At 38.1% G+C, this 25509-nt stretch overlaps 1 protein-coding gene across 31 annotated transcripts in view; it reads left to right on the forward strand.

Annotated features, from left to right (window-relative positions):
- LOC107220941 (ankyrin-3) overlaps window positions 1–25509 on the forward strand; it is a 98940-nt gene that overhangs the window by 63497 nt on the left and 9934 nt on the right. For 21 of the 31 annotated variants that reach the window (XM_046745932.1, XM_046745936.1, XM_046745994.1 and 18 more), the window contains 12 exons: window positions 789–1013; window positions 1096–1256; window positions 1392–1603; window positions 1775–1988; window positions 3745–3934; window positions 4080–4215; window positions 4308–4638; window positions 4806–5009; window positions 6372–6613; window positions 6803–6857; window positions 7718–7948; window positions 9429–25310. In XM_046745932.1, coding sequence (XP_046601888.1) covers window positions 789–1013; window positions 1096–1256; window positions 1392–1603; window positions 1775–1988; window positions 3745–3934; window positions 4080–4215; window positions 4308–4638; window positions 4806–5009; window positions 6372–6613; window positions 6803–6857; window positions 7718–7948; window positions 9429–25310 — 18083 coding nt within the window. Of the gene's footprint in view, window positions 1–788; window positions 1014–1095; window positions 1257–1391; window positions 1604–1774; window positions 1989–2734; window positions 2879–3744; window positions 3935–4079; window positions 4216–4307; window positions 4639–4805; window positions 5010–5782; window positions 6178–6371; window positions 6614–6802; window positions 6858–7717; window positions 7949–8759; window positions 9110–9428; window positions 25311–25509 lie in introns of those variants that run through there. The other 10 variants (XM_046746032.1, XM_046746014.1, XM_046746026.1 and 7 more) reach the window with 8 other exon arrangements.

Genomic DNA, 25509 nt, shown 5'->3' on the forward strand with positions numbered 1-25509 from the left:
CTCTTCAATTGATATTTATAGCAAATTTTAGATCTTGATATAGCGCTGAAACATATTCAAACGCTGCTTATAGTTGCTGCCTACTGGTTCGCCATAGTTGCAAAGCATTTTATTCGTTCTGTCAATATTACTATAAATAATTTCCATCCTAGAAGCAATTGTGCTAACTTACTACCACAAACACACTCAAGAGCACAAACTTATATGAGTAATTTAATCTTTGATTTCAAATTTGAAGTAAACGGTGACAGTAGAGCTTTGATTTTCTACCACTATCGTTTTATGTATATACGTGCTATTTATAAATTTGAAAATATGCCACTTATTTATGAATTATGTTTTGTAAATTGTAAATACATGAACATATTGTTTATATTTTGAAATCTGGCTAGATTATTTCACTCGCTTCTAAATGTGCAACTTTTTTGTCATTAATATCCGATGAATAAAGCCTTCTTCTTGATCAACACTTTATTTTTGTGCATCAAAAACGCTATTAGACTTTACATATCAAATTTTATTGTAACTTATTCTCGGTCTGTTATCAGAAATGTTGCACTAATTCTCAACTGGAAGGTGTGCCTTCCTACAACCTGCCCAGTTTAATAAAATGATCTACTTTTTCAAGTTATGCGAACATTTATCTACAAAAGTATTGATACAACTTCATCAATTATATTCTATAGCACCAAGAAACTGGGCTAAAATTTTATTGGCTGTAGGCAGGTTGTGGTGAATATTGCATTAGACTTTTACACGATATGTCTAATTTAATTTTCTGTAAACAGTTTCCTAGTTTCATTCCTGGTCGATGCAAGGGGAGGCGCAATGCGTGGATGCCGTCACAGTGGAGTTCGCGTGATTGTGCCACCGCGTAAAGCGGCCATGCCTATGAGAGTAACTTGTCGGTACCTGAAAAGAGATAAATTAACCAATCCTCCACCTCTAATGGAGGGTGAGGCATTGGCGAGTAGAATTCTCGAGCTTGGGCCTGTCGGTGCTAAGTTCCTAGGGTGAGACATTTGAAACAAATTGTTAAAAAGCCCTTTTCATTCTATAAGGCAATATTTGGAAATCTATTTTCGTCACTTTCAGGCCCGTGATTATAGAGGTACCACATTTTGCCTCATTGCGTGGAAAGGAAAGAGAAATAGTAATACTGAGATCAGATAATGGAGAAACATGGCGCGAGCACACCCTGGAAGCAAGCGAGGAAGCTGTCCAGGATGTGCTTAACGAGAGCTTTGAAGGAGAAGGTAAATTTTTCAAACTGTTGCTTTACTATTCAAACCTAGGTAATTTCTTCATATTCTTACCTGTTAATTTTTTTGAAATTATCATATGTTTGAGCCTTTGATGAATCTATACAACAAGACATATTGAATTTACAGAATTAAGCCAGCTAGAGGATCTCCAGACGTCACGTATAGTACGAATTCTCACGGTAGATTTCCCGCACTACTTTGCCGTAGTGTCTCGTGTTAGACAGGAAGTTCATGCAGTAGGTCCTGAAGGAGGCACTGTCTCTTCTTCCGCTGTGCCTCAAGTTCAGGCTGTATTTCCGCCAGCTGCTCTTACAAAGAAAATTAGAGTCGGGCTACAGGTAAGACAGTTATGAATTTGGAAATGCACATTTTTAAACTGCACGTAGATTTTCTTACGGGTTATTATTTGTATTGAATGGAACCACCAAACGAGTTTGTAGGTATGTTTGCTACTTTACAGTTGTCAATTATTGATAAAATTAAGATTGAAACAAATTTAACACTTTCAGGCTCATCCGATACCATCTGATTTGGTAGCTAAGCTACTTGGAAATCGTGTCGCGGTATCACCGATTGTGACTGTAGAGCCCAGACGTCGAAAATTCCACAAACCGATTACTTTGACGATACCAATGCCACAAGCAGCTAATAAAGGCATGATTAATCAATACTCCGGAGATGCTGGAGCAGTTGGAACTCTTAGACTTCTGTGCAGCATAACTGGTAATATATGCTTGCGCGTAACATTGTAGGGCAGCAAGCCACTTGAACGGAGAATCTCTTTCTGATATATAATAAATGAGTCTATTTTAATTTTGAAATTCGCTCACAAGTCGCGTTACTAGTATGATGTTTATATGTACTTGCAAACCTAGATTTTACCAGATGCTGAAGGAATTAGCTACGTAACGGTGTTAGCCAGCTTCTTGAATGTGTTTCATTTGAAATATAATGCTTCAAGCCTTCGTAGTTATATCATCCTCTTTACAACGAATTTTGCTTTTTAACATCAACATTTTAGAGTCAGCTCCACGCCCGATTACTGCTTTAATTTAAATTCAAAGTGAAATCTAGTTTAAGTAGCTCTACTGCTATATTCAGTGTATATTTGCAAAATATTAAGTGACAGAGTTAATGTTCAGTTATGCTGAACCCCACTGGTCCCCCTGTTTAAAAAATATGTTTTTGTTCAATCAAGTCGACATAAAATGATATTGACCTTATTTTGGTCCAGGATTTGTTGATAATAGAAATTATTGGACAGAGATTTGAAGGATTGGTGGTAGCTGTGGTGTTCCATAGCAAAATGTTGTTCAGTACCATTGTTGTATACATATCTTGTTGTGATTCATTGTTAATGCTTGCGTATTGTTAGGATTGAGTCAGTTAGGTATGGATCATTAATTAACGTAGATAAATTTTACCAACTTGGCTAATTGTAATTGTTAATTCGATTGTTTTTGTTTCAGCACATTTAGTTGATTGTTAAATGCTTCGATCATAGAAATTCTTACGACGAATTGTAACTAGTAATTGAAAAACTTCGTATCGACAAAATCGCATCTGGATTAAAAATTGCATGTTGCAGTTCGAATCATTCGAATAGCGTCCGTTTTGTATATATTCAATCACTTAACGCATTAACAAGTCTCGGTATAATTATGCAGTTCATTCCGACAATACAGATGTACTCAACGTACTTTGGTTGTTTGTGGATGCAATGGTTAAAACTTTATTTTGATTTTAGGATATCTTTCCAGTACTGTTGCCATTTTTCCATGCGCTATATGTTGACAACAGTGGTACAAAAGTTTATATGGTCGCAATGATAATCATAAACTTACGCGATTACCATACTATTTGTCATACTGAATATTCGTTAATGCAACTGCAATTTGCTATTTACGGTTGACCGATAATTCTCTTTCTTTATCAAATTAATTGTTATTAATAAGAAAGAGAATATGGAACTTCGAGATATGTATCTTTTAAAAATAAACGTATCTAATGTAACACTTTGACGAAGAGCCTACACGAGACATACATGATTTCGTGCTTTATGCTCTATACACATCCTGCTTTTTACACATTTCTCATGGATGTTATTTTTTCTTTATTTAGCTAGCATTATCGAATTATTCAACCCATACAGTATTACCCATTAATTATACATCAGTGTCAAGCACGTATCAATCAAGCACACATACCCGCTGAGTTTAAATACAGTTAAACTCTGTACCTTGATAAGATCTATTAGTTTAAATACAATTAAACATGTTACAAAAGACACTCTCATTTTCTGTCTGCCGATAAGTTACTTTGCTTGTAACTATCAATTACATTGAAACTTGCCACAAATGAAAAACTGTATTCAACATCAGTACTTTCAATCCACACGTGTCTCACAGCTGCCATTTGTATACTAACTGCACGGACATATTTTAATAATGTTATTGGACTTGGCATGTATGTCGTTCAGGGGGTCAGTCTCGGGCGGTCTGGGAGGATGTAACCGGATCTACGCCACTAACGTTTGTCAAGGACTGTGTCTCCTTTACGACGACTGTATCCGCTCGTTTCTGGCTGATGGATTGCAGAAACATTTCTGAGGCTACTAAAATGGCCACAGAACTTTATACCCATGCTACGCACGTGCCATTTATGGCCAAGTGAGTTGTAAACCAATAGAGCACAAACTATGGTTAATACAAAATGCGGATATATATTTTTGCCGGTTCAATTTATTTTTCTCGCACGCATTACATTTTTCACGTTTATTTTTAATGTATTCTCATTTACGTATTCAATCCGCAGGTTTGTTGTTTTTGCTAAACGAGTCGATCCACTAGAAGCGAGACTACGTGTGTTCTGCATGACAGATGATAAGGAAGACAAAACGCTAGAACATCAAGAGCACTTTACCGAGGTTGCCAAAAGCCGGGATGTTGAGGTATTCCATTCATATTTCAAAGCTATCGGTACAGCATTATACTGTTTTCTAAAGAGTTCATTAGTTTAATTGCTGTGTTACACTTTTTTCAGGTTCTCGAAGGGAAAACACAATACATGGAATTTGCCGGTAATCTAATCCCGGTTTTGAAGAGCGGAGAACAATTACAGCTACCATTCAGGGCTTTCAAAGAAAATAGAGTTCCGTTTACTGCAAGAGTCAAAGATCCAGATGCCGCCGACACTGTTGGCCGCATCATGTTTATGAGTGAACCTAAAGTTCCAAAGGGTGAACCTTCTCAGACGCCACTTTGCACACTGAATATTTTATTACCTGAAAAAATTTCTCCCGAAGGTGCGACATCGGAGCTAGACTTACTTGAATTATCGAAGAACTACAGTTTCCTTCGAGATGGTGGAATTAGTAAGTAATAAAGTTTTCTTGCTGCACCATGCAGATTTTTTAAATTCTACTCAAAGTTCCATTAACTCGTCTAGTATCAAAATATTGTTTACATGTTTCTTTCATCAAGAATCTACACCATTATTTATCTCGGGGATTTATTTACTAACTACTATTTTCATGTACAGCTAGACCAGATGCTATTCATAGGGCTACGATAAGATTGACGGATATAGCCAATCTATTGGATACGGACTGGGAGAAACTAGCGGAAGAATTAAACATCCCGCCGAATGATGTCCAGCTTATCAAGCAAGAATATCCTGGCAAACCTGCACAGCAAGCCGACATGATGTTCAAATTATGGCAAAGCGATGGGAACAAAGCGACAGGTTAGTGCAAAAAAATATATGATCCATATTATCATTTAGATTATTACATCCTTCTGATTTCTGAACTTCACTTGCAGATCTTTTTTTTTATCGCAATTAAATCGTTTGATATACATGATATGAGTTGATCAGTAGCTGATCGCTACCCCAATTGATGCCACTAATATATTTAGCTATTTCAATGATAGCACTCCTGATTTACTTGTCAGTTCAAATGTTCCACAGCTTATTATGCGGGACTTCAATATACAGAGAAACAGGTTCTGTACACTTGACAGTTAGGTACTCATTCCAAGATCCCAAAATAGACATTTCTTTTCTAAAATAAGCTAGTGTTAAAACGTAACAATGGAAACTCTATAAACACCTGCAAAATAAAGCCGTATTTAGTTGTATTACTGCGCACGAATATTAATGGCTTATTAAATAACTATGTTAATAATAACTCGTATTCCAATCGGTAAACAAAAGACTGATTTGTGAATTCAGGTATATTTTTTTCTACCTGCATACATTTGCCAATTAATTCCAATTGTGTAGTAAAGGCTCGCAGAGCCTTTCAACCACTATGAAGTAGTATAAAGTGAAACCAGTTTGACAAGGTGAAATAAACAAGAACGCATAATCGTTGAGTCACACGTGTGGAATCTGTACAGAAACGTAGTTGATGATCTCATCACCCATTACCATGCTTGACACAAGTCCCACCACTAATACTAATCGCCTTGCTATACCCCACTATAGCTCAGCATTATTACTATAATCAACAAAAATAACAACCTCCATCCGTCTGGCATTATTCAATCGTCCTTTGACGCTGATAGATCTTTACAAAGGAATTTTCATTTCTGCGTTGATATAAACCACACAGTACCAAGAAAAGTTGTGAATTTTATATTTAAAGCATTACCTTGGCCTTGAACGTGTAGAATTTTTCTAAAATCAAGTGATTTGCAGTGAATGTTTGTGTTATATTCATAAAACACTATAAAGTAATATCAGTTTGTGACCAGTTGGTGTGTGTGTTTTGTGAAATTATTTGAAAAGACCATGTTTATAACGTTATATCAAACGTTTGAGAACGAAGCCACTAATTCTCACGTTAGTGAATTGCTACTTATTTTTAGAAGGTCACAGTCTTGGCATCAAGGACCTTGTAAACACAAAGGTTTGTTTTGAAACAATCTCGCGTGGGAAAGACATTCAAATTAAATTCACATAATAACGATGGTTGGCCAATTTGAATTTATCATTTTCTTCTGTGTAGAAAAGCGTTTAATTCTAGTCCAGATGATGTTTGTAAAATTGAAGATAGACTATTTGCTAATTTCATTTTGTTTCTCATTGGTAATTTTTTTCCAGGAAATACTCTAGAAAAGGCTTTGAATAAAATCGGTCGTAAAGATATCGTGAAAAGATGCATATTCAATGTAGAACTCGTTACCGACGATGTAGAAAAAGCCGTAGCAAGAGTAAGGCTTGATCAACCTGGTTTTGATTCCCTGAAAGAGGAGCTCGGGCCTTCCCGAGATACATCTCTTCGCAGAGATGCTACCATGGATCCTAAAATGGACCCAGATTGGGAAGAGCCAGATCGAATGAAGGTTTGTCATCTTTTTTGTATCGATTCCTTCATATTTTCAATACTATTGAGCAGAAACTTTAAGGTCTAATAGCCTTTTTTAATGTATGGAAATTTGTATAATAATGTAATGCTTCATTATATTTGCTGATGTAATATTCGTCATACTTATTCAGGTTTAACGTACAAACGTTGTAAAATTCAATTGCAGGAATCAGAGTCTGTTGAAGATCTCAGCATACCAGGCGCAGTAACTCACAAACGTAGTAAGTAAATTTATATACTGATTTGCAAACTGACATCAGACCTATAATATTTGACTTTTTTTTATGTGCCATACACAAATTGCTTGTTTTGCAATTCTCAAGGTCGTATTACATAATCATAGGTTACGAAGCTTTAAAGTACTGCTACAACGCTGTGATAAAAAAAAACGTGATAATCAGTATGCGTGGTAGAACTGCAGTTTCTTTATTAATAGAAATGATAAGTACCATAATCGAAGACTTACAAATCAGCAAAAATATTTTATTTATAATAATCGAAGTGTTGTATGTTTATGAAATTCCTGAACAATTAACAAAGTTTAACTTTCTATTGCCTCTCAACAAATGAAAGTATCTATTCAAATATTATAGTTGATACACATCACATTCAGAGAATACGAATACCGGAGAATAGTATGAGATCACTGTCTACATTAAGGCAGTGATTGAATATTGCACACCCAACTGTCATTAGTCTCTTAGTCATGTTTAACTTGAATGTTGGATCATTATTACCAATCACGAGTTACTTCCATAGCTTAGTGTTCTGACTACAGTTATTCATCGATGCTCAACTTTCAAACCCAAAACTGGTGCCATTTTAAATTGAATATGTTACTTACAATGTTGCAAATGGAATCGAATACTAAAAGGGCTCAGCAGCACATAATTTCGAAGTATTGGATCATGATTTGGATTTTTGCATGAGTATATAATGAACATAATCATCAATGTCAATCAAACAAACTGTTGTAGTTGGATAAAACGCGAATAAGCTATAAAATTTTTATTGCCATGCCATATTAAAATTCGCTTTTTACGTTGCAAATCATTACTGGCAACACGTTTTGTGCACTTAGCAACTGAAGAGCACCGCACAGTCACCAATGGCACTATACCAAATGGAACTTCGACTCCTATAAAAGATAAATATGCCAGTGATGAAAAGGAATTTGGCGATATGATGGCCGACTTTGTTGAATACAAATGTCACATTTCCGATACGATGACGAAAAGATCTAAAGATGACGCTGACGATGACAATATAAAACGACAGAGAGTCATAGAAGATGCCAACAAAATAGTTTCTGGTAAGTAGTACATGTACAATTTTTTTGAAAATGGGTCGGTTAAGGAGCCGAGCTTTGCCTAACAGCAGAGGTTTAAAAAAATCTAAGGACAGCAGCACCATTTCCGTAACACATTTATCTTTGTAGCATGACCAATTTTACTTATATTTAGGAATATAATACTTAACAGCCTTATTGGCACTTTCAGCTTAAGGGATATCTTTTTAATGGTTCTTCTGGATGCTTATTCCACGATTTACATCACTAAACTGTGTCGTGTTATAGGATAGAAAAAAATTTTTCATTCTTTAATAATGCCGTAATATCTCTTTGAATTTTTATTTCACTTAAAAAATATTTTCAGTACGTGTTATGTGTGGATTTGAATTGTCACCAGTCACCAAAATAGGAAAAAATGTGATGAAGTATTAACTTTTCTTCGCAAAAACCTTCTTTGTCTAAACAGGGAAATATTTCCAAATACTCTATTATTCAAAATGATCAAACAACATTTTATAATTTAATGTTGAGATTGACATCATTGTCTACTCTAGCCAGAAATAATTCACCAGCCTTTGGTATTTCCAGTTTCTAATCACCATTTCACATTAATGACTTTATTTTTGATAGCAGCTCCTGGAAACCGGTGCCGATTGATCCGCGTTTTAGGCTTGCTTATTTTCAATAAATAATAACTACAGTGATTAGCTTATCACTACTCTTTACATCTATTGTAAAATAAGTACTCCTAACATTCCAGTATCCTATCTAACTTTCCCAGTCATATTTTCAGCAAATTCTTTTGTTCTTTCTGATTTATTTATTTTTTCAGCTAGGAAACACTGCATTCTTTGACGCTGCATGAATATGCCTATTTCTGTGCAGGCACACGGAGCAGCTGTCCTTAGAAGCGTTTATCAGGCTACTCTCAACAATATCATTATTAAATATTCTTTTTCTTGGTCTGTTTTCTTTTGTGCACTCTATAATCTCTTGATTTCGGATGTTAAAATTATCATTAATTATTTAATGACAGTGAGTAAATTTTAGGCTACAAAACTTATCAACTTCTTGATAGCACTGGATCAACTAATTTAATCATTTATACTGATATTAAAGTGCGTATCAATATAATACATACATCCCTGAAAGAACTATTGAGAAATTAGAAATTAAAATTGATGTAGTGTATGATTCAATTGATTCATACTTTTATGTTTATGAGTACAGACCGGTGTTTGTGAGGAAAAAATAATACCTCAACTCGAATAAATATACTTCTTTCATATTGAATGAGGTATGCCGAATTTGTTGATTAGACAGAGATAGCTGCTCCAGAGCACATACACCTACGCACAAAACATAGGAAAGCCTAATTGCTACTCGATCAACGCATAAACCAAGCTAGCAAGCTTACACTAATCATTTTAGAATGAAATAAGTCTAAACTTTTTTTAATTACGATTTTAGATGCCTAAAATATGTGATACTTAATTAACAGGTGTAATACAAGACGCAGAGAGAAAGAAGGAGAGGTTAGCGGAAGGGTGGTCGGTGGTTAATGATGATGATGATGCGCAAGAGAGTAAAGAGGCGGCAGGTGCTGTAGGGCCACATTTAATTTTGTCAGATAAAATCACTACTGTTACAGAAAAAGATCCGAAATTAGGTCAAACAACCACAGTGCATACTTTCTCTCAAAAAGATGTCGAACCAGCTATTACTAAACAATATCATGTCTCAGGTCCTAGTATAGATTTTGATAACAGTGATTTACCATTGTCTACTAAACATATTACTGTTAAGCAAAAGGATCCCATTAATCTAGGGCAAAACATTACCGTGAAGACAACAACCATTACCGATTATACTCCACCTGTTACTAGAGAATCTCAAATTGTCCGTGAACCCCAAACCAGGGAAACGTATTACTTCGGCCCGAGCGATCCCGTAATTGGTTCAGGTGCTAGTGTAACAACAACAGATCCCAAAGAATCTGTATCAATTGTAACTAGCGAAACACGTTACATAGGCCAACCAACGACAGATATTATAACTACAATCACTGCGCAATCCCCCAAGATACCGGAAGTAATCTTAGACACAGAATCTTCTTGTTTCAGTGAAAAACCGATAGACGAACACATACAGAAAGGTAAAGTTGTCATTTCAGGCGTAGTCAAGGAAATAGAATTTAGATCTGATAAGGTAGGGAAGGACGTGAAAGATTTATCAGGTGATCTGAAAACTGAAAGTGATTTGAGTAAAGGTCCTGTAAAGAGCGTTGCAAAAATTTATGATGATGCCAATGCAATGCTATCTGATGTTAATAAAGACATTGGTAGTGAAAAAGAAAAGTTAGCGAGCGAGGGAAAAGAGATTGATGAGAAGTTGGGAATTGCTGTTGATCAAGCTAGTCAAGAACTGAAGCAAAAACCAAAAGAGATTAAAGGCATCCTTAAAATTGATTCAACGAAAATTGATGTTAAAGAAACTGTATCTGCAGCCAAGCCACAAGAAGATCCCAGGGTATCTGCTTACGAAATTATATACAATGTCCAACAAGATGCAGAGGACAACAAAGACAAAGCTGAAAAAGAATCTAAAAAATTGAAAGATAAATCTAGTGGGATATTCTCAGGTATTTTCAAGACACCGAAATCGAAGAAGTTAAAATCTAAAGATTCCAAGGATGTATCATTCGACAGTGGAGATGAAGATGCTAAAAATTCGACACTGAAATTCCTTGAAGACACGAGAAAAACAGCTGATTCAGCTCATCAACCTGACCGCACTTCTAGCCCAGTTTATCAACCAAGTGCTCCATTAGATGATCAAAAGAGCAATCCACTCAGAAATATTAAGGTATCTACTGCAGAATTTCTGGATGATACTAGAAGAACTGCTGAAGTCTTTCAAGGGTTGCCTAAAGAACCCACAAAAACTACAACGAACATTTTGAGTACTGGTGGTACCACCGTAATTGTCACTGAAAACTTCCAAGGTAGCCAGAAAGATAATAATTCACTCGTGAGCCCAGACTTAAATAAAGATAAAGACATTGTTGATCCAGATCGCGATGTCACTATACACAAAGCACAAACTTTGAAGGATAAAACCAAACCTATCCATTCAATTCCTACAGATCCTAAACAAAATTCACAAGACGTTAACATTGCTATTGTTGCTAAAGATAAGTTGATTGACAGTACCAAATCATCAGGTGGCTCAACATCAATTGAAAAGTCTTTGGGAGATGCAGGTAAAACTACAAAAGTGATAAGGGAATCAGTCCAATATGTTACTGATGAAAAAATAAATTCCAAGGATACGCCGACCACTATTCAAAAAGTTAGTGATAATACTAAAGATCTTAAAGAAGAATCGAAAGATAAAGGCAGTGGTTTCTTTGGAATCTTTAAGAGTCCTAAATCCAAAAGTAAGAAAAGAAGTAAATCAAAAGACAAGGGATCTTCGAAAGAAACATCATTTGATAGCGGAGATGAAGAACTCAGAATTACAACAGCTAAATTTTTGGATGACACAAAAAAGGTCGCAGACCAAAGAAGAGATTCTGCCGGTCAAAAAATAACATCTCCTCAAGATATCATTGACATTAAAAAAGATAGATTTGTTGATAATGTCCATTATGAATTTGACACACCTACAGATAAGATTAAAGGAACATTTTATGACGTTAAAGCTGCTGCAGAAAAAGCTGAAGCTGATGTTCAGAAAACGATTTCAGATGGGGCACTGAATGTTGCGAATAAAACATCAGAAGGTCTCGCAAGTACTACTGCTGGAATAGTAGTCGCGGTTGGTAGCATCCCTGCTGCTAGCCAAGATTTGAAATCGGACATCACTACTGTAGGTGAAAGTTCCAGACAGGCAGGAGGCGAAATAATAAATGTCGTCGAAAAGGATGTTAAAATTATTGGAGAAGCTGTACCAACAAAGATTCCCGACATTACGGACCAAATGACCGCTACTGGCCAAGATATCAAAAAAACTACAGATACTATCAGTGATTCTTTTAAAGAAGGTAGTAAAAATCTTCATGAAGGAACTAAAAATTTCCAAGAAAAAGTTTCTATGGAAGTACAGCGTGATGTCAAGGTTATAACTGAGCCTGCAATAACTGGGGAAAAAAAATTGACTACTAAAGCTGAAGCGTTATCACAGGAATTGGGTACCGAAGTGAAGGATGCATCGGATGAAGTCAAAGAGAAGAGTGGTGGATTCTTTGGAATATTCAAGAGTCCAAAGTCAAAAAGTAAAAAGAGAGGTAAGTCCAAAGACAAGGACTCGTCTAAAGAAACATCTTTTGACAGCGGAGATGAGGAGCTGAGAATCGCAACAGAAAAATTTCTTCATGATACTAGAAAAGCTGCAGATGATATTAGCTTCCCTGTGTTACGTTCTAGCACTCATGATGAACTTGCGAATGGTAATAAGCCAGTCGTGGAAAGTTCGTATGATCAAAAGAAACCTGAAGGAACTAAGACCACTGGTAAAGATGCTAAGAATCTAAAAGGTGACATCGAAGTATCTAAAGTAAATAAAGATGCTAAAGTAGTCACGGAAAAGGATACAAAAGAAGTAAAAGAACCTAAAGAAAAAAGTGCGGGATTCTTACCAGGAATATTGAAAGATGCTAAGCATGCCATCGATGAAGTAACTGAGGATGTCAAAGAATTTTGGCACGAAACTAAAAAAGAAGCCGCAGAAGAAGAAGAAAAGGCAAAGCAGCCACATCACAAAGATGATAGTTTGCAGAAATCTCAGAAAGTAGTCTCAACAACTACCACACAGGTTACTGAAATGATTCAAGGTGGTCAGGATGATGTAAGCAAGCATGACATCCGTCCCAAATCTGAGATTCCTGTTCCAATGACAGCTGCGACTCATCCAGAATTGGGTATAAGAATCATTGAACGAAAAACAGAGCACACCTATAAGAAAGATGCTCCAGGTATTAAAGAAGGGTCAAACAGTGATAAGAAAATCATTTCACAAGAACCGACATCAGATGAACAAACTTTGTTAACAAAGTCTGTAATATCTGAAACAGTACCCACGAATGGCAAAGCAAACGTTGCTGGTGATAAATCAGTTGGATCTGATGACGACAGTACTAAAGAAAAAGGAGGAGGTTTCTTTGGAATTTTCAAAAGCCCTAAGTCCAAGAATAAAAAGCGAACTAAATCGAAGGACAAACAATCATCACGAGAAACTTCCATTGACAGCGCAGACGAGGACCTCAGATTAGCAACAGCTTCATTCTTGGCTGATCTGAAAAACGTTGCAGTAACCAGAGACGTAGGTTTACCTTCGGTTGAAGATACCGAATCTAAAACCAAACAAGGGGAATTGCCTGTTGTAGGTGATTTGAAATATGCGACTACCCAATTCTTGGATGAATCCAGGAAAGGAAGTGCAACTGTTGACATTGGAGTTTCAATCGGAGATGTGAAGCAACCAAAACTTCCGAGTCCTTCGAAGAAAGAGTCTCCCTCACCTAGTGACACCATGTACAACGCATCCATCGTCCACACAGGTAACGCTTCTAAAGACGACCCAAATCTGCATGAGAAAGGCAGTGATGGTTTCCTTTCTGGCATATTCACAGGAACCAAGCAGACTATTGATGAAGTGACTGATGATGTAACAGGTTTTTTCAAAGGTCCACCAAAACAGGTGAAGGAGGCAGAACATTCAGCAGCTAGTGTAGCTCAAAAAACATCTGACAAATTAGAGGATTCAAAAACTAATATTGTCAGTGATGCAAAGGTCTTGGGAGCACAACTGTCTGAGGCTATAGATCGTGATGCTGCAGCGTTAAAAAAGACTTCTGAAAGCATTAAAGACACGGCTCAGCACAAATTGGCCACAGATTATGGAGTTGTTTCTGATGCCACTCGAGATGCAACCACTAAGGTGTCTCAAGAAGCAAAGAAAATAGCCGATGGTGTTGAAGATGATGCCAAAAAAATGGTTGAAACTTCTAACACGGTTAAAGATGAAATTAGTCACAAAACAAAACAAGAAGTGAACATTTTGAAAGACAAAGTTTCATCAACGGAAGATGCGATCACTGATGTTATTGGAGAGACAAGTGAGAAAGCGACAAAGAAATCAAAAAAAATTAAACATAAGGGCAGCCGATTTCTGTCCGGTATCTTCAAAGGTACGAAGCAGGCTGTTGATGAAGTTAAAGATGATGCCGCAGAGCTTGCGGAACAAACTAAGAAAGCTGCTGAAGAAGTCGGACAAGATGCAAAACACGTTGCTCAAGGAACAGCGGAGAAACTAAAAAATGTCAAAGACGATGTTGTGGATAGTACCAAAAATGCAAAGGATAAACTGGCCCAGGAAATTTCCGATGATTCTCAGAAACTTCTGAATGCATCCAATAGAGCTAAAGATAACACCAAGGAAAAATTAGCTACGGGTGTCGAAATTGTTTCTGATGCAGCTCAAAAGGTGTCAGAAGGCACAAAAGACCTTGCCCAAGCGGCTAAAGGTGGTACAGAATCGATTGTTGAGAAATCCAAGGAAACCAAAGACAAGGTAAGTGAGGAAATTATAAATGATGCTAAGATTGTAAAAGATAAATTAAGATCAGCAGCTGATTCTGTAGCTGACACTGCTGGAGCTGCAAAAGACAAAACCACAAAAGAAGCAAAGAAAGTTAAGGAAAAAACAAGTGGCTTTTTATCTGGCATCTTCAAAGGAACTAAACATTCCATCGACGAAGTCAAAGGAGATGCTGTTGACTTTTTGGAGGAGACAAAGAAAGAAGAAGAAAAGGCTAGACGTGCTGCTCAAGAAGCATCTGAAAAAATGAAAACTGAAATTATAGATGATACTAAAGGTGCATTAGCTCAAATATCCCACGTAATCTCCGAGGATTCAAAGAAGCTTGTAGATGCTTCTAAGAGTACAAAAGATAAAACAACAGAGAAACTGGCTGGAGAAGTTGACAGTGTATCTAAGGCCGCCAAAAATGCGGCCACTAAAGTTTCCGAAGGTAGCGCAGGACTTATTGGAAAAGCCAAAGATGGCACAGAAGTAATTGTCACCAAATCTCACGACGTCAAAGACAAAATCAGTAAAGAAATTAAGGATAATGCAACAACAGTCAAAGATGAAGTAGTTGCAGCAGGTGGTGCCATGGCCAGTGCTGCCGAAGCTACAAAAGAGAAGACCGCAAAAGAAGAGAAAAAGGCTAAGGAAAAATCTGGTGGATTTTTATCTGGAATCTTCAAAAGTGCTAAACATGCAGCTGATGAAGTTAAGGAAGATATTGAAGAATTCCTTGAGGACACAAAGAAAGAGGCGAATGAAGAGGAAGAACGTGCTAAACATGCTGCTCAAGAAACATCTACAAAGGTGAGAGTTGTAAAAGATAAAATTGTAGACGATGCAAAAGATATTGAAGCTAAACTTGTTGAGAAAGTTACCGATGGCTCAAAAAAACTTGTAGATACATCACAGAATGTAATGGATAAAACAAAAGAAGAATTGACTAGTGGAGTTGAACTTGTTGCCGATACTACGAAGAGTACTGCTGATAAGATTTCGAATGAAGCTACAGAACTGGTTGGTAAAGCTAAGCAAGGTGCTAGCACAATCACTGACAAATCCAAAGACATCAAGGACAAAGCTGGATTGGAAATCAGAGGTGATATCAAAGTAGTCAAAGACAAATTATATACGATGGCTGATACGGTTGCCGACACTGCTACATCAGCCAAAGAAAAAACTACTAAAGAAGCAAAGAAAGCTAAAGAGAAAACTGGTGGGTTCTTTTCTGGAATTTTCAAAGGTGCTAAAGAGGCTGTTGATGACGTCAAAGAAGACATTGAAGAGTTTCTGGATGACACAAAGAAAGAGGCCAAGGAAGAAGAAGACCGTGCTAGACGTGCTGCTAAAGAAACAGGGGATAAAGTTGACAGTGTTAAAGACAAAATCAAAGATAATACAGAGAATGTGAAAACCAAAATTTCTACTGAAGTTAGTGAAGATTCACAAAGGCTGTTGGATGCTTCAAAGGATGCGAAATATAAGACTGAGGATAAATTTACTACCGGTATCGAAGTTGTGGCCGATACAGCTAAAGTCGCAGCTGATACAGTTTCGAAGAAAACTTCTGAGATTGCTGACAAAGCTAAGGACAGTGCACAATCCATTGCAGAAAAGTCTAAGGACGCCAAAGATAAGGTCAGTAAAGAAATTACAGATGACGTTGTAATAGCTAAAGAGAAATTGGCCTCAGCTGCTGATGGCGTAGTTGATACTGTTGCATTCGCCAAAGATAAAACTGTAGATGAAACGAAGAAGGCAAAAGAAAAAACAAGCGGATTTTTGTCTGGCATCTTTAAAGGTGCTAAACATGCAGTTGATGAAATCAAAGATGACGTTGGAGAGTTTCTCGAAGATACCAAGAAAGAGGCAGAGTTGGAAGCAGACCGTGCTAAGTGCACTGCCCATGAGACATCAGAAAATGTTAAAGACGTGAAAGACAAGGTCGTAGATATGGCAAAGGATACAACAGCCAAGCTATCACAGGAGATTGCTGAGGATTCACGAAAGCTTTTTGATGCGTCCAAAAATGCAAAGGACAAAACTGAGGAAAAATTGGTCACAGGGGTCGAAGTCATGTCTGACACAACCAAGACTGCAGCTGATACAGTTTCTAAAGGAACTTCCGACCTTCTAGGAAGAGCTAAAGGTAGTACACAAACGATTGTTGAGACATCCAAGGACGTCAAAAATAACGTGAAACAAGAAATTAAAGATGATGCTAAGATTGTGAAGGATAAATTAGCTTCAGCCGCTGATGCAACAGCTGAAACTGCTGATGCTGCAATCGACAAAACAACGTCTGAAGTCAAAAAAGCTAAAGAAAAAACTACTGGATTTTTCTCCGGCATCTTCAAAGGTGCCAAACACGCGGCAGATGAAGCTAAAGAAGATGTAGGCGACTTTTTAGAAGAGACACGCAAAGAAGCAGAATCTGAAGCTGAACGTGCCCAACGCATCGCTCATGAGTCATCTAAAAAGATCAAAGATGCCAAAGGCAAAGTCGTAGATTCGGCTAAGGATGTCACGTCTAAACTGTCGCAAGAAATTGTTGAAGATTCCAAAAAGCTTTCAGATGCTTCTAAGAATGTAAAAGATGAAACCAAACAGAAATTGTCTACCGGTGTCGAAGTTGTGGCTGATGCCACAAAAGCTACTGCTGGCAAAGTTTCGAAGGAAACTACGGAACTTGTTGGCAAGGTAAAGGATGGGACCCAATCCGTTGTTGATAAATCCAAGGATATTAAGGACAAGGTGGAGAAAGAGATAAAAGATGACATCACAGTAGCGAAAGATACATTAGCTTCAGCTGCCGACACTATAGCTGATAGTGCTTCATCCGCTAAAGATAAAACCACAGAAGGAGCGAAGAAGGCGAAAGAAAAATCTGGAGGGTTTTTGTCTGGCATTTTTAAAGGTGCCAAACATGCAGTTGAAGAAGTGAAAGACGACTTTGAAGAGTTTCTAGATGACACCAAAAAAGAAGCCGAATCTGATGCAGAACATGCCAAGCACGCTGCTCATCAAATGTCTGAAAATGTTAAGGATATCAAAAGTAAAGTCTTGGGTACGACAAAAGATGCAGCGGCCAAAGCGTCGCAGGAGATCGCTGAAGATTCTAAAAAGCTACAAGACGTCTCCAGGGTTGTCAAAGACAAGACCAAGGAGAAGTTTACGACCGGTGTAGAATTTGTGTCGGATACTACCAAAGCTGCCACTGATAAGGTTGCTGAGGAAACTTCTGGCCTTGTTGTTAAAGCTAAGGATGGTACACAAACTGTAGTTGAAAAGTCTAAGGACATAAAAGATAAAGTCAGCAAGGAAATCAAGGATGATACTAAAGTAGTCAAGGATAAACTTGCATCAGCAGCTGATGCTGTGGTCGACACTGCTGAGTCGGCAGCTGAAAAAACTACAAAAGGAGCCAAGAAGACAAAGGAAAAAGGCAGTCGATTCTTTTCTGGAATTTTCAAGGGTGCCAAACATTCTGTCGATGATGTTAAAGGAGATGCCGGTGATTTTCTCGAGGAAGCAAAGCGAGAAGAAGAACGTGCTCGACGTGCTGCACAAGACACATTTGATAAAGTCAGAGACACCAAAGACGCAACTGTAAGTCGTGTCACGGACGTGAAGAATGAAACTTCAAAAGGAATTATTGAAGGCTCTGAAAAACTCTCGGACGTATCTAAGAGTGTAGAAGACAAAGCAAAGGACAAATTCACCACTGGAATCAAAGTCGTTTCTGACACAGCTAAAGCTACAGCTGATAAAGTTTCTGTACAAACATCGGAGATTGTTGGAAAAGTTGAGGATAGCGCACAGTCGGCTGCTGAAAAATCCAAAGACATCAAGGACCAGGTTAGTCAACAAATTAAAGATGACGTCGAACTGGCTAAAAATAAATTGGCTTCAGCAACTGATACTGTAGCTGATTCTGCCGTATCTGCCAAAGACAAGACTGTACTGGAGGCAAAAAAGGCTAAAGAAAAAACTGGAGGATTCCTATCTGGTATTTTCAAAGGTGCCAAACATACAGTTAATGAAGCAAAGGAAGAAGTAGGCGAATTCATAGGAGATAATAAGAAACAGGCAGAATCTGAGGTAGAACGTACTAAGCATGCTGCCAGTAAGACATCCGAAAACGTGAAAGAAGTCAAAGACAAAGTTGTAGATACGACAAAAAATGCAGCAACTAAACTATCGCAAGAGATTAGTGAAGATTCTAAAAAGCTTCTAGATGTCTCAAAGGGTTTAAAAGACAAAACCGAAGGCAAGGTGAGCACTGGTGTTGGAATCGTATCTGATGCCACCAAAGCTACAGTTGACAAACTTTCAAAAGATACTTCCGATCTTGTTGAAAAGGCAAAGGATGGTACTCAATCCATTATTGATAAGTCCAAGGATGTTCAAGGCAAGGTGGAGAAGGAAATTAAAGATGACATCACAATAGCAAAAGATAAATTAGTTTCCACTGCTGATTCTGTAGCTGACACTGCTTCATCCGCTAAAGACAAAACCACAGAGGAAGCGAAGAAGGTTAAAGACAAAACGGGAGGATTCTTATCCGGTATTTTCAAAGGCGCCAAACATGCAGTCGATGAGATCAAAGATGACTTCGAAGAGTTTCTTGATGACACCAAAAAAGAAGCGGAATCCGAAGCTGAACATGGTAAACAGGCTGCTCATCAAACATCTGAAAAAATTAAAGAAGTCCAAGACAAGGTTGTGAATACGACAAAAGATGCAGCAGCTAAAGTATCTCAAGAGATCGCTGAAGATTCAAAAAAGCTCTCAGAAGCATCCAAGAATATAAAAGACAAGGCCAAGGTAAAGTTTACCACCGGTATCGAAACTGTTTCTGATACTACTAAAGCTGCAGCTGATAAAGCTGCTAAAGAAACTGCCGAATTTATTGGGAAAACTAAGGAGGACACAAAATCTGTTATCGAAAAATCCAGGGAAACCAAAGACCACATCGGAAAAGAAATAAAGGATGATGTAGCAGTAGCTAAAGATAAATTAACTTCAGCTGCTAGCACTGTAGCTGATACAGCTGCATCCGCCAAAGATAAAACTGTACAGGAAGCTAAGAATGCTAAGGAAGCAACTGGAGGGTTCTTGTCTGGTATTTTCAAAGGTGCCAAACATGCTATTGACGAAATCAAAGATGATGTTGAAGAGTTTTTCGATGATACGAAGAAAGAAGCAGAAGCCGAAGCAGAACGTGCTAAGAAGACTGTACAGGTCACGTCTGAAAATATCAAAGATGTCAAGGACAAGATTGTAGATGAAACGAAAGATGCTACAGCTAAACTATCACAAGAGATTTCTGAAGATTCCAAGAAGCTCGCAGATGCGTCCAAACACGCAGCAGACAAAACCAAGGATAAATTTGCTACTGGTGTTGAAAGCTTATCTGATGCCACTAAATCTACAGCTGATAAAATTTCTAAGGAAACTTCTGACTTTGTTGCGAAAGCTAAGGATGGCAGTCAATTAATTGCAGAAAAATCTAAAGATTTTAAAGACAAAGTGGGCAAGGAAATCGAAGATGATGCCAAAACAGTAAAGGACAAATTAGTTTCAGTAGCTGATGCTACAGTCGACACTGCGGATACTGCGATTGACAAAACAGCAGCTGAAGTAAAGAAAGCTAAAGAAAAAACAGGAGGATTTTTATCTGGTATTTTTAAAGGTGCCAAACACTCTGTTGACGAAGTTAAATTAGACGCCGGAGACTTCCTGGAAGAAACAAAAAGAGAGGAAGAACGTGCTAGATATGCTGCACAGGAGGTAGCTAGAAAAGTCGAGGGTATTAAAAGCGAAATTGTAGACAGTACAAAAGATGCTACTCATCAACTATCGCAGAAAGTAGCTAAAGATTCTAAAAAGGTTTTGGATGCTTCTAAGAGTGCGAAAGATAAAACAAAAGAGGAAATAGCTGCTGAATATGAGGTTGTTTCTGACAGTACCAAGGAGGCCTCTGATAAGGTTGCCCAAGGAGTAACGGAGTTTATTACTACAGCCCATAAATCCAAGGACCAGCTGAGCAAGGAAATAAAAGATGATGCTAAGATCGTAAAAGATAAGTTATCGTCTACCGCTGTCGCAGTTGCCAGTACTGTTGAATCTGCAAAAGACAAAACGGCAAAGGAAAGCAAAAAGGCCAAAGAGAAGGGCAGTGGATTTTTCTCTGGTATTTTCAAAGGTACAAAACATGCTGTCAGTGAAGCTAAGGAGGATGTTGAAGAGTTTTTTGATGGCAAGAAGAAAGATCTGAAAGAGGACGAAGAACGTGCTAAGCAGGCTGCTCAAGACACAATTAAGGAGGTCCAAGGCAAAGTTGCAGATACTGCTAAAACTGTAAATGCTACAATATCTCAGGAGATTGCTGAAGATTCAAAGAAGCTTTCGGACGCATCTAAAAGTGCCAAAGACAACATCACAGAAAAACTAGATTCTGCCATTGACGTTGTGTCCGATGCCACCAATGTAACTGCTGAGAAAGTTTCTAAAGAAGCTACAGAATTTACTGGAAAAATAACTGATGGCACAAAAACAATTGTTGAAAAGTCAAAGGATGTAAAGGCACAGCTGGGAAAAGAAGTTGACGATGATGTCAGAGTAGCTAAGGAAAAACTGACTTCAGCGGGTGATGCTGTAGCTGATACTGCCGAAGCTGTAATTGACAAAACTGCTAAGGAAGCTAAGAAAGCTAAGGAAAAAAGCAGTGGATTTTTATCTGGTATTTTCAAAACTACGAAACATGCTGTTGACGAAGTGAAAGGTGATGCTGCTGATTTCCTGGAGGAGACTAAAAAAGAAGAAGAACAGGCTAGACGTGCCGCTCAAGAAGCAGCTAAACAAGTCAAGCATACCACAGATGAAATCCTGGATAGCGTTGAGACTGTCAAAAATAAGACAAAATCCAAACTAGGAGCTGGTGTCGATCTCGTATCTGATACTACGAAAGATACTGTCGATTCGGCTTCTGCAAAGGCTACAAATCTGCTTGACAAGGCTCAAGATAGCGGAGCAAAGATTATCGAAAAATCTAAGGAGACCAAGGAGAAACTGAAGGAAGAAATCAATCGTGATGCAAAAGTCGTTGGAGATACGTTGGTCTCAACCGCAGATGCAGTGACGGATACAGTTGAAACGGCAAAAGCTAAAACAGCAAAAGAAGCTAAAAAGGCAAAAGAAAAAGGTAGTGGATTTTTATCAGGCATTTTCAAAGGTACCAAACACACTGTTGATGACGTTAAAGGGGACATTGAAGAGTTTGTAGATGATACGAAGAAGGAGGCTAAAGAAGAGGAAGAACGTGCAAGACGTGCTGTGCAAGACACATCGAAGGAAATTAAAGATGTCAAAGACAAGGTTCTAGATGGCACAAAAGAAGTCAAAGCTAAACTGTCCCGAGAAGTTACTGAGGATTCTCAAAAAATTATAGATATTGCTAAAAGTGCTAAAGATAAGACAAAGGAAAAATTGACAACTGGTGTTGAAGTTCTATCTGACACCACGAAATCTGCAGCTGATAAAGTAGCTGACGAAGCTTCTAAAGTTGCTGTTAAAGCCAAGGATGGCACAAAATCTATTGTGGAAAAGTCCAAAGACGTCAAAGACAAGGTAGACAAAGAAATCAGACATGATGTTGAAGTTGGTAAAGAAAAATTATCTTCCGCTGCAAGTACTGTTGCCGATACTGCTACATCTGCTAAAGACAAAACTGCTGAGGAAGTAAAAAAAGCTAAAGAAAAAACTGGAGGATTTTTGTCTGGTATTTTCAAAGGGGTGAAGCATGCAGTTGATGATGTCAAAGAAGATGTAGAAGAGTTCCTTGATGATACAAAACAAGAAGCAGAATCTGAAACAGAACGGGCAAAGCATGCTGCGGATCGGACATCTGAAACTGTCAAAGATGCCAAAGACAAAGTCGTAGATTTGACAAAAGATGCAACATCTAAACTATCACAGGAAATTTCTGAGGATTCTAAAAAGATTTCAGATGCCTCTAAAAAAGCAAAAGACAAGACTAAAAAAAAATTGACCACTGGTGTTGAAGCGATCTCTGATGCAGCGACAGGTGCAGTTGAAAAAATTTCTCAAGAATCTTCCAAACTTGCTGGGAAAGCTACAGATGGCACACGATCCATCGTTGAAAAATCTCAGGGTATCAAGGACGAGGTAGAAAAAGAAATTAAGCATGATATCGTTGTTGGTAAAGAGAAAGTCAGTTCAATTGCTGATTCTGTAGCTGACTCTGCTACATCTGCAGGTGAAAAGACTGCTCAGGAAGCAAAGAAGGCTAAGGAAAAAACTGGGGGATTCTTTTCTGGTATTTTCCAAGGTGCGAAACATGTGGTTGATGAAATTAAAGATGACGTAGAAGAATTTGTAGAAGAGACAAAGTCAGAGGCAGAAAAAGAAGCGGAACATACTAAGCAAGCTGGACTTAAAACATTTGAAGACATCAAAGATGCAAAATCTAAACTATCCCAAGAGATTGCTGAAGATTCTAAAAAACTTTCAGATACTTCAAAGAGTGCGCAAGACAAGACGAAGAAAACGTTGGCTACTGGTGTTGAGGCTGTGTCTGATACAGCTAAAGCTGCAGGTGATAAAGTTTCTAAGGGAACTTCTCAATTAATCGGGAAAGCTAAGCATGGTACGCAATCTGCAGTTGAAAAATCGAAGGACATCAAGAACAAGGTAGGAAAAGAAATTAAGGAAGATGTTTCAATTGCAAAAGTTAAATTAGCTTCAGCAGCTGATTCCGTAGCTGAAAGTGCAACATCTGCTAAAGACAAAACTGCACAGGAAGCGAAGAAGGCTAAGGAAAAAACTGGTGGATTCTTTTCTGGTATTTTCCAAGGTGCCAAACATGTGGTTGATGAAATTAAAGATGACGTGGAAGAGTTTCTAGACGATACAAAGACAGAGGCAGAGGAAGAAACCGAACGTGCTAAGCAAGCTGCACTTAAGACATCTGAAAACATTGAAGATGCCAAAGCTAACGTCGTAGATACTTCAAAAGATGTGAAAGCCAAACTATCCCAAGAGATTACTGAGGATTCTAAGAAACTTTCAGAGGCTTCCGATAGTGCAAAAGACAAGACGAAGAAAACAATAGTCGCTGCTGTTGAAGGTGTGTCTGATACAGCTAAGGCTGCAGGTGATAAAGTTTCTAAGGGAACTTCTGAACTAATTGGGAAAGCTAAGGATAGTGCACAATCTGCTGTTGAGAAATCAAAGGACATCACGGACAATGTGGGAAAAGAAATTAAGGATGACGTTGCAATTGCGAAAGATAAATTAACATCAGCAGCTGATTCCGTAGCTGAGACTGCAACATCTGCTAAAGATAAAACTGCACAGACAGCAAAGAAAGCTAAAGAAGAAACAGGTGGATTCCTAACTGGTATTATCAAAGGTGCTAAGCATATGGTTGATGAAGCGAAAGAAGAGGTGGAAGAATTTCTCGACGAAACGAAGAAAGAGGCGGAAGAAGAAACCAAACGTGCAAAACTAGCTGCGCAGGAGGCATCAAAGAATATTGAACATACAAAGGACTCTGTCGCAAGTAGTGCACAGGATGCAACAGCGAAGTTAACTTCGGAAGTTGCTGAAGACTCTCAAAAGCTCTCAAATGCTGCTAAAAGTGCAAAAGAAAAAACCAAAGGTAAATTGATGAGTGGAATTGAAGCAGTGTCTGATACTGCAAACGCTACAGCTGATAAAGTTGCTCAAGGAGCCAAGGAAGTTACTGGAAAAGCTAAGCAGGGCACAGAAGCGGCATTAAAGAAATCGAAACAAGTTACAGATGCAGTAGGCAAAGAAATTAAGGATGGTGCCACTGTCATCAAGGACGAGACATCTTCGGCTATTGCGGACGTAGCGCAAACAGCAGAAGCATCAACTGAAAAAGTTTCGAAAGCAGCGAAAAAAGGCAAAGAAAAGGGTAGCAAACTCTTTTCTGGTATTTTCAAAGGATCTAAGCATGACACCGTGAACATTCCTGACAAAAAAGCTAGTACTGCTGAAAAACAAAAAATCACTCAAGCAGATGTGTCAAATGCTCCAGAATCAATATCTGATGCAAAATTAGCTACAATGATGTTTTTAGCAGATACAAGAAGTGCTGCTGAACAACGAAACGAACCCTATGCATTTGGAAATGCTCAAGATTATTCTGACTCCGCTTCAAGTTCGGCCCGCAGTTCTTTGGACCGAGATGCTTCTCTGGATGAAGATAAGAAATCAAAAAAACGAAAAGGAGTGATATCAAGCATTGTAAAAGGAGCCAAATCTGCAACTCATAAAATTGCGAAAGAAGTAGATCATGCTGCGGTAGGTTTGAAAGATGCGACTGAAAAGTTCTGGGAAGATACTAAAAGAGAATCCGATGATTCACTAGCTTCCGGAAGCTATAACGTTTCCTCAGCACCCCATGGTTCAGATAGAATAGAGAATGAAGAGGCAGTAGCTTCAAAATCGTTTGTTGAAAAATCTAAACAAGTCGACAGGCTAGGTGATGATGATACAAAGAAAAGTTTTAGCGAAGGTAAAGGTAAATTAATTTCACGCATTCCACAAAAAGTAAGCCCCACGAAAGAGTTGAAACATACTCCGGTAGATAGCTCGGATAGGCTAGTTGCAGGGGTGACGAGCAGGCTAGAGCACCTAGAGCCTCGCACGCGTCAATCCGTCACCACAGTTGTAACAAAGTCTGTGCGGACGGCAGCAACCCCACCACCCAGCCCCGCCGAGTTCAGTGACAGTAGCATTAAAGGTACCTTGGAATAATTGTGTTATACATATTACATGCCAGCTGTGTGTAACATGATTAATTGATTAAGTTAATGCTTTTGTATAACCTCAGTTTACACCAGCCTCGTCGAGGCAACTGGAATAATTAATTTCGCACATCTACCATACCTCTTATAATACTAACCCTTAATGACCTATTCACCTAATAGTTTTCCAAACCT

The sequence above is a fragment of the Neodiprion lecontei genome, chromosome 1 (assembly GCF_021901455.1).
Source record: "Neodiprion lecontei isolate iyNeoLeco1 chromosome 1, iyNeoLeco1.1, whole genome shotgun sequence".
In the NCBI taxonomy this organism is placed as follows: Eukaryota; Metazoa; Arthropoda; class Insecta; order Hymenoptera; family Diprionidae; genus Neodiprion; species Neodiprion lecontei.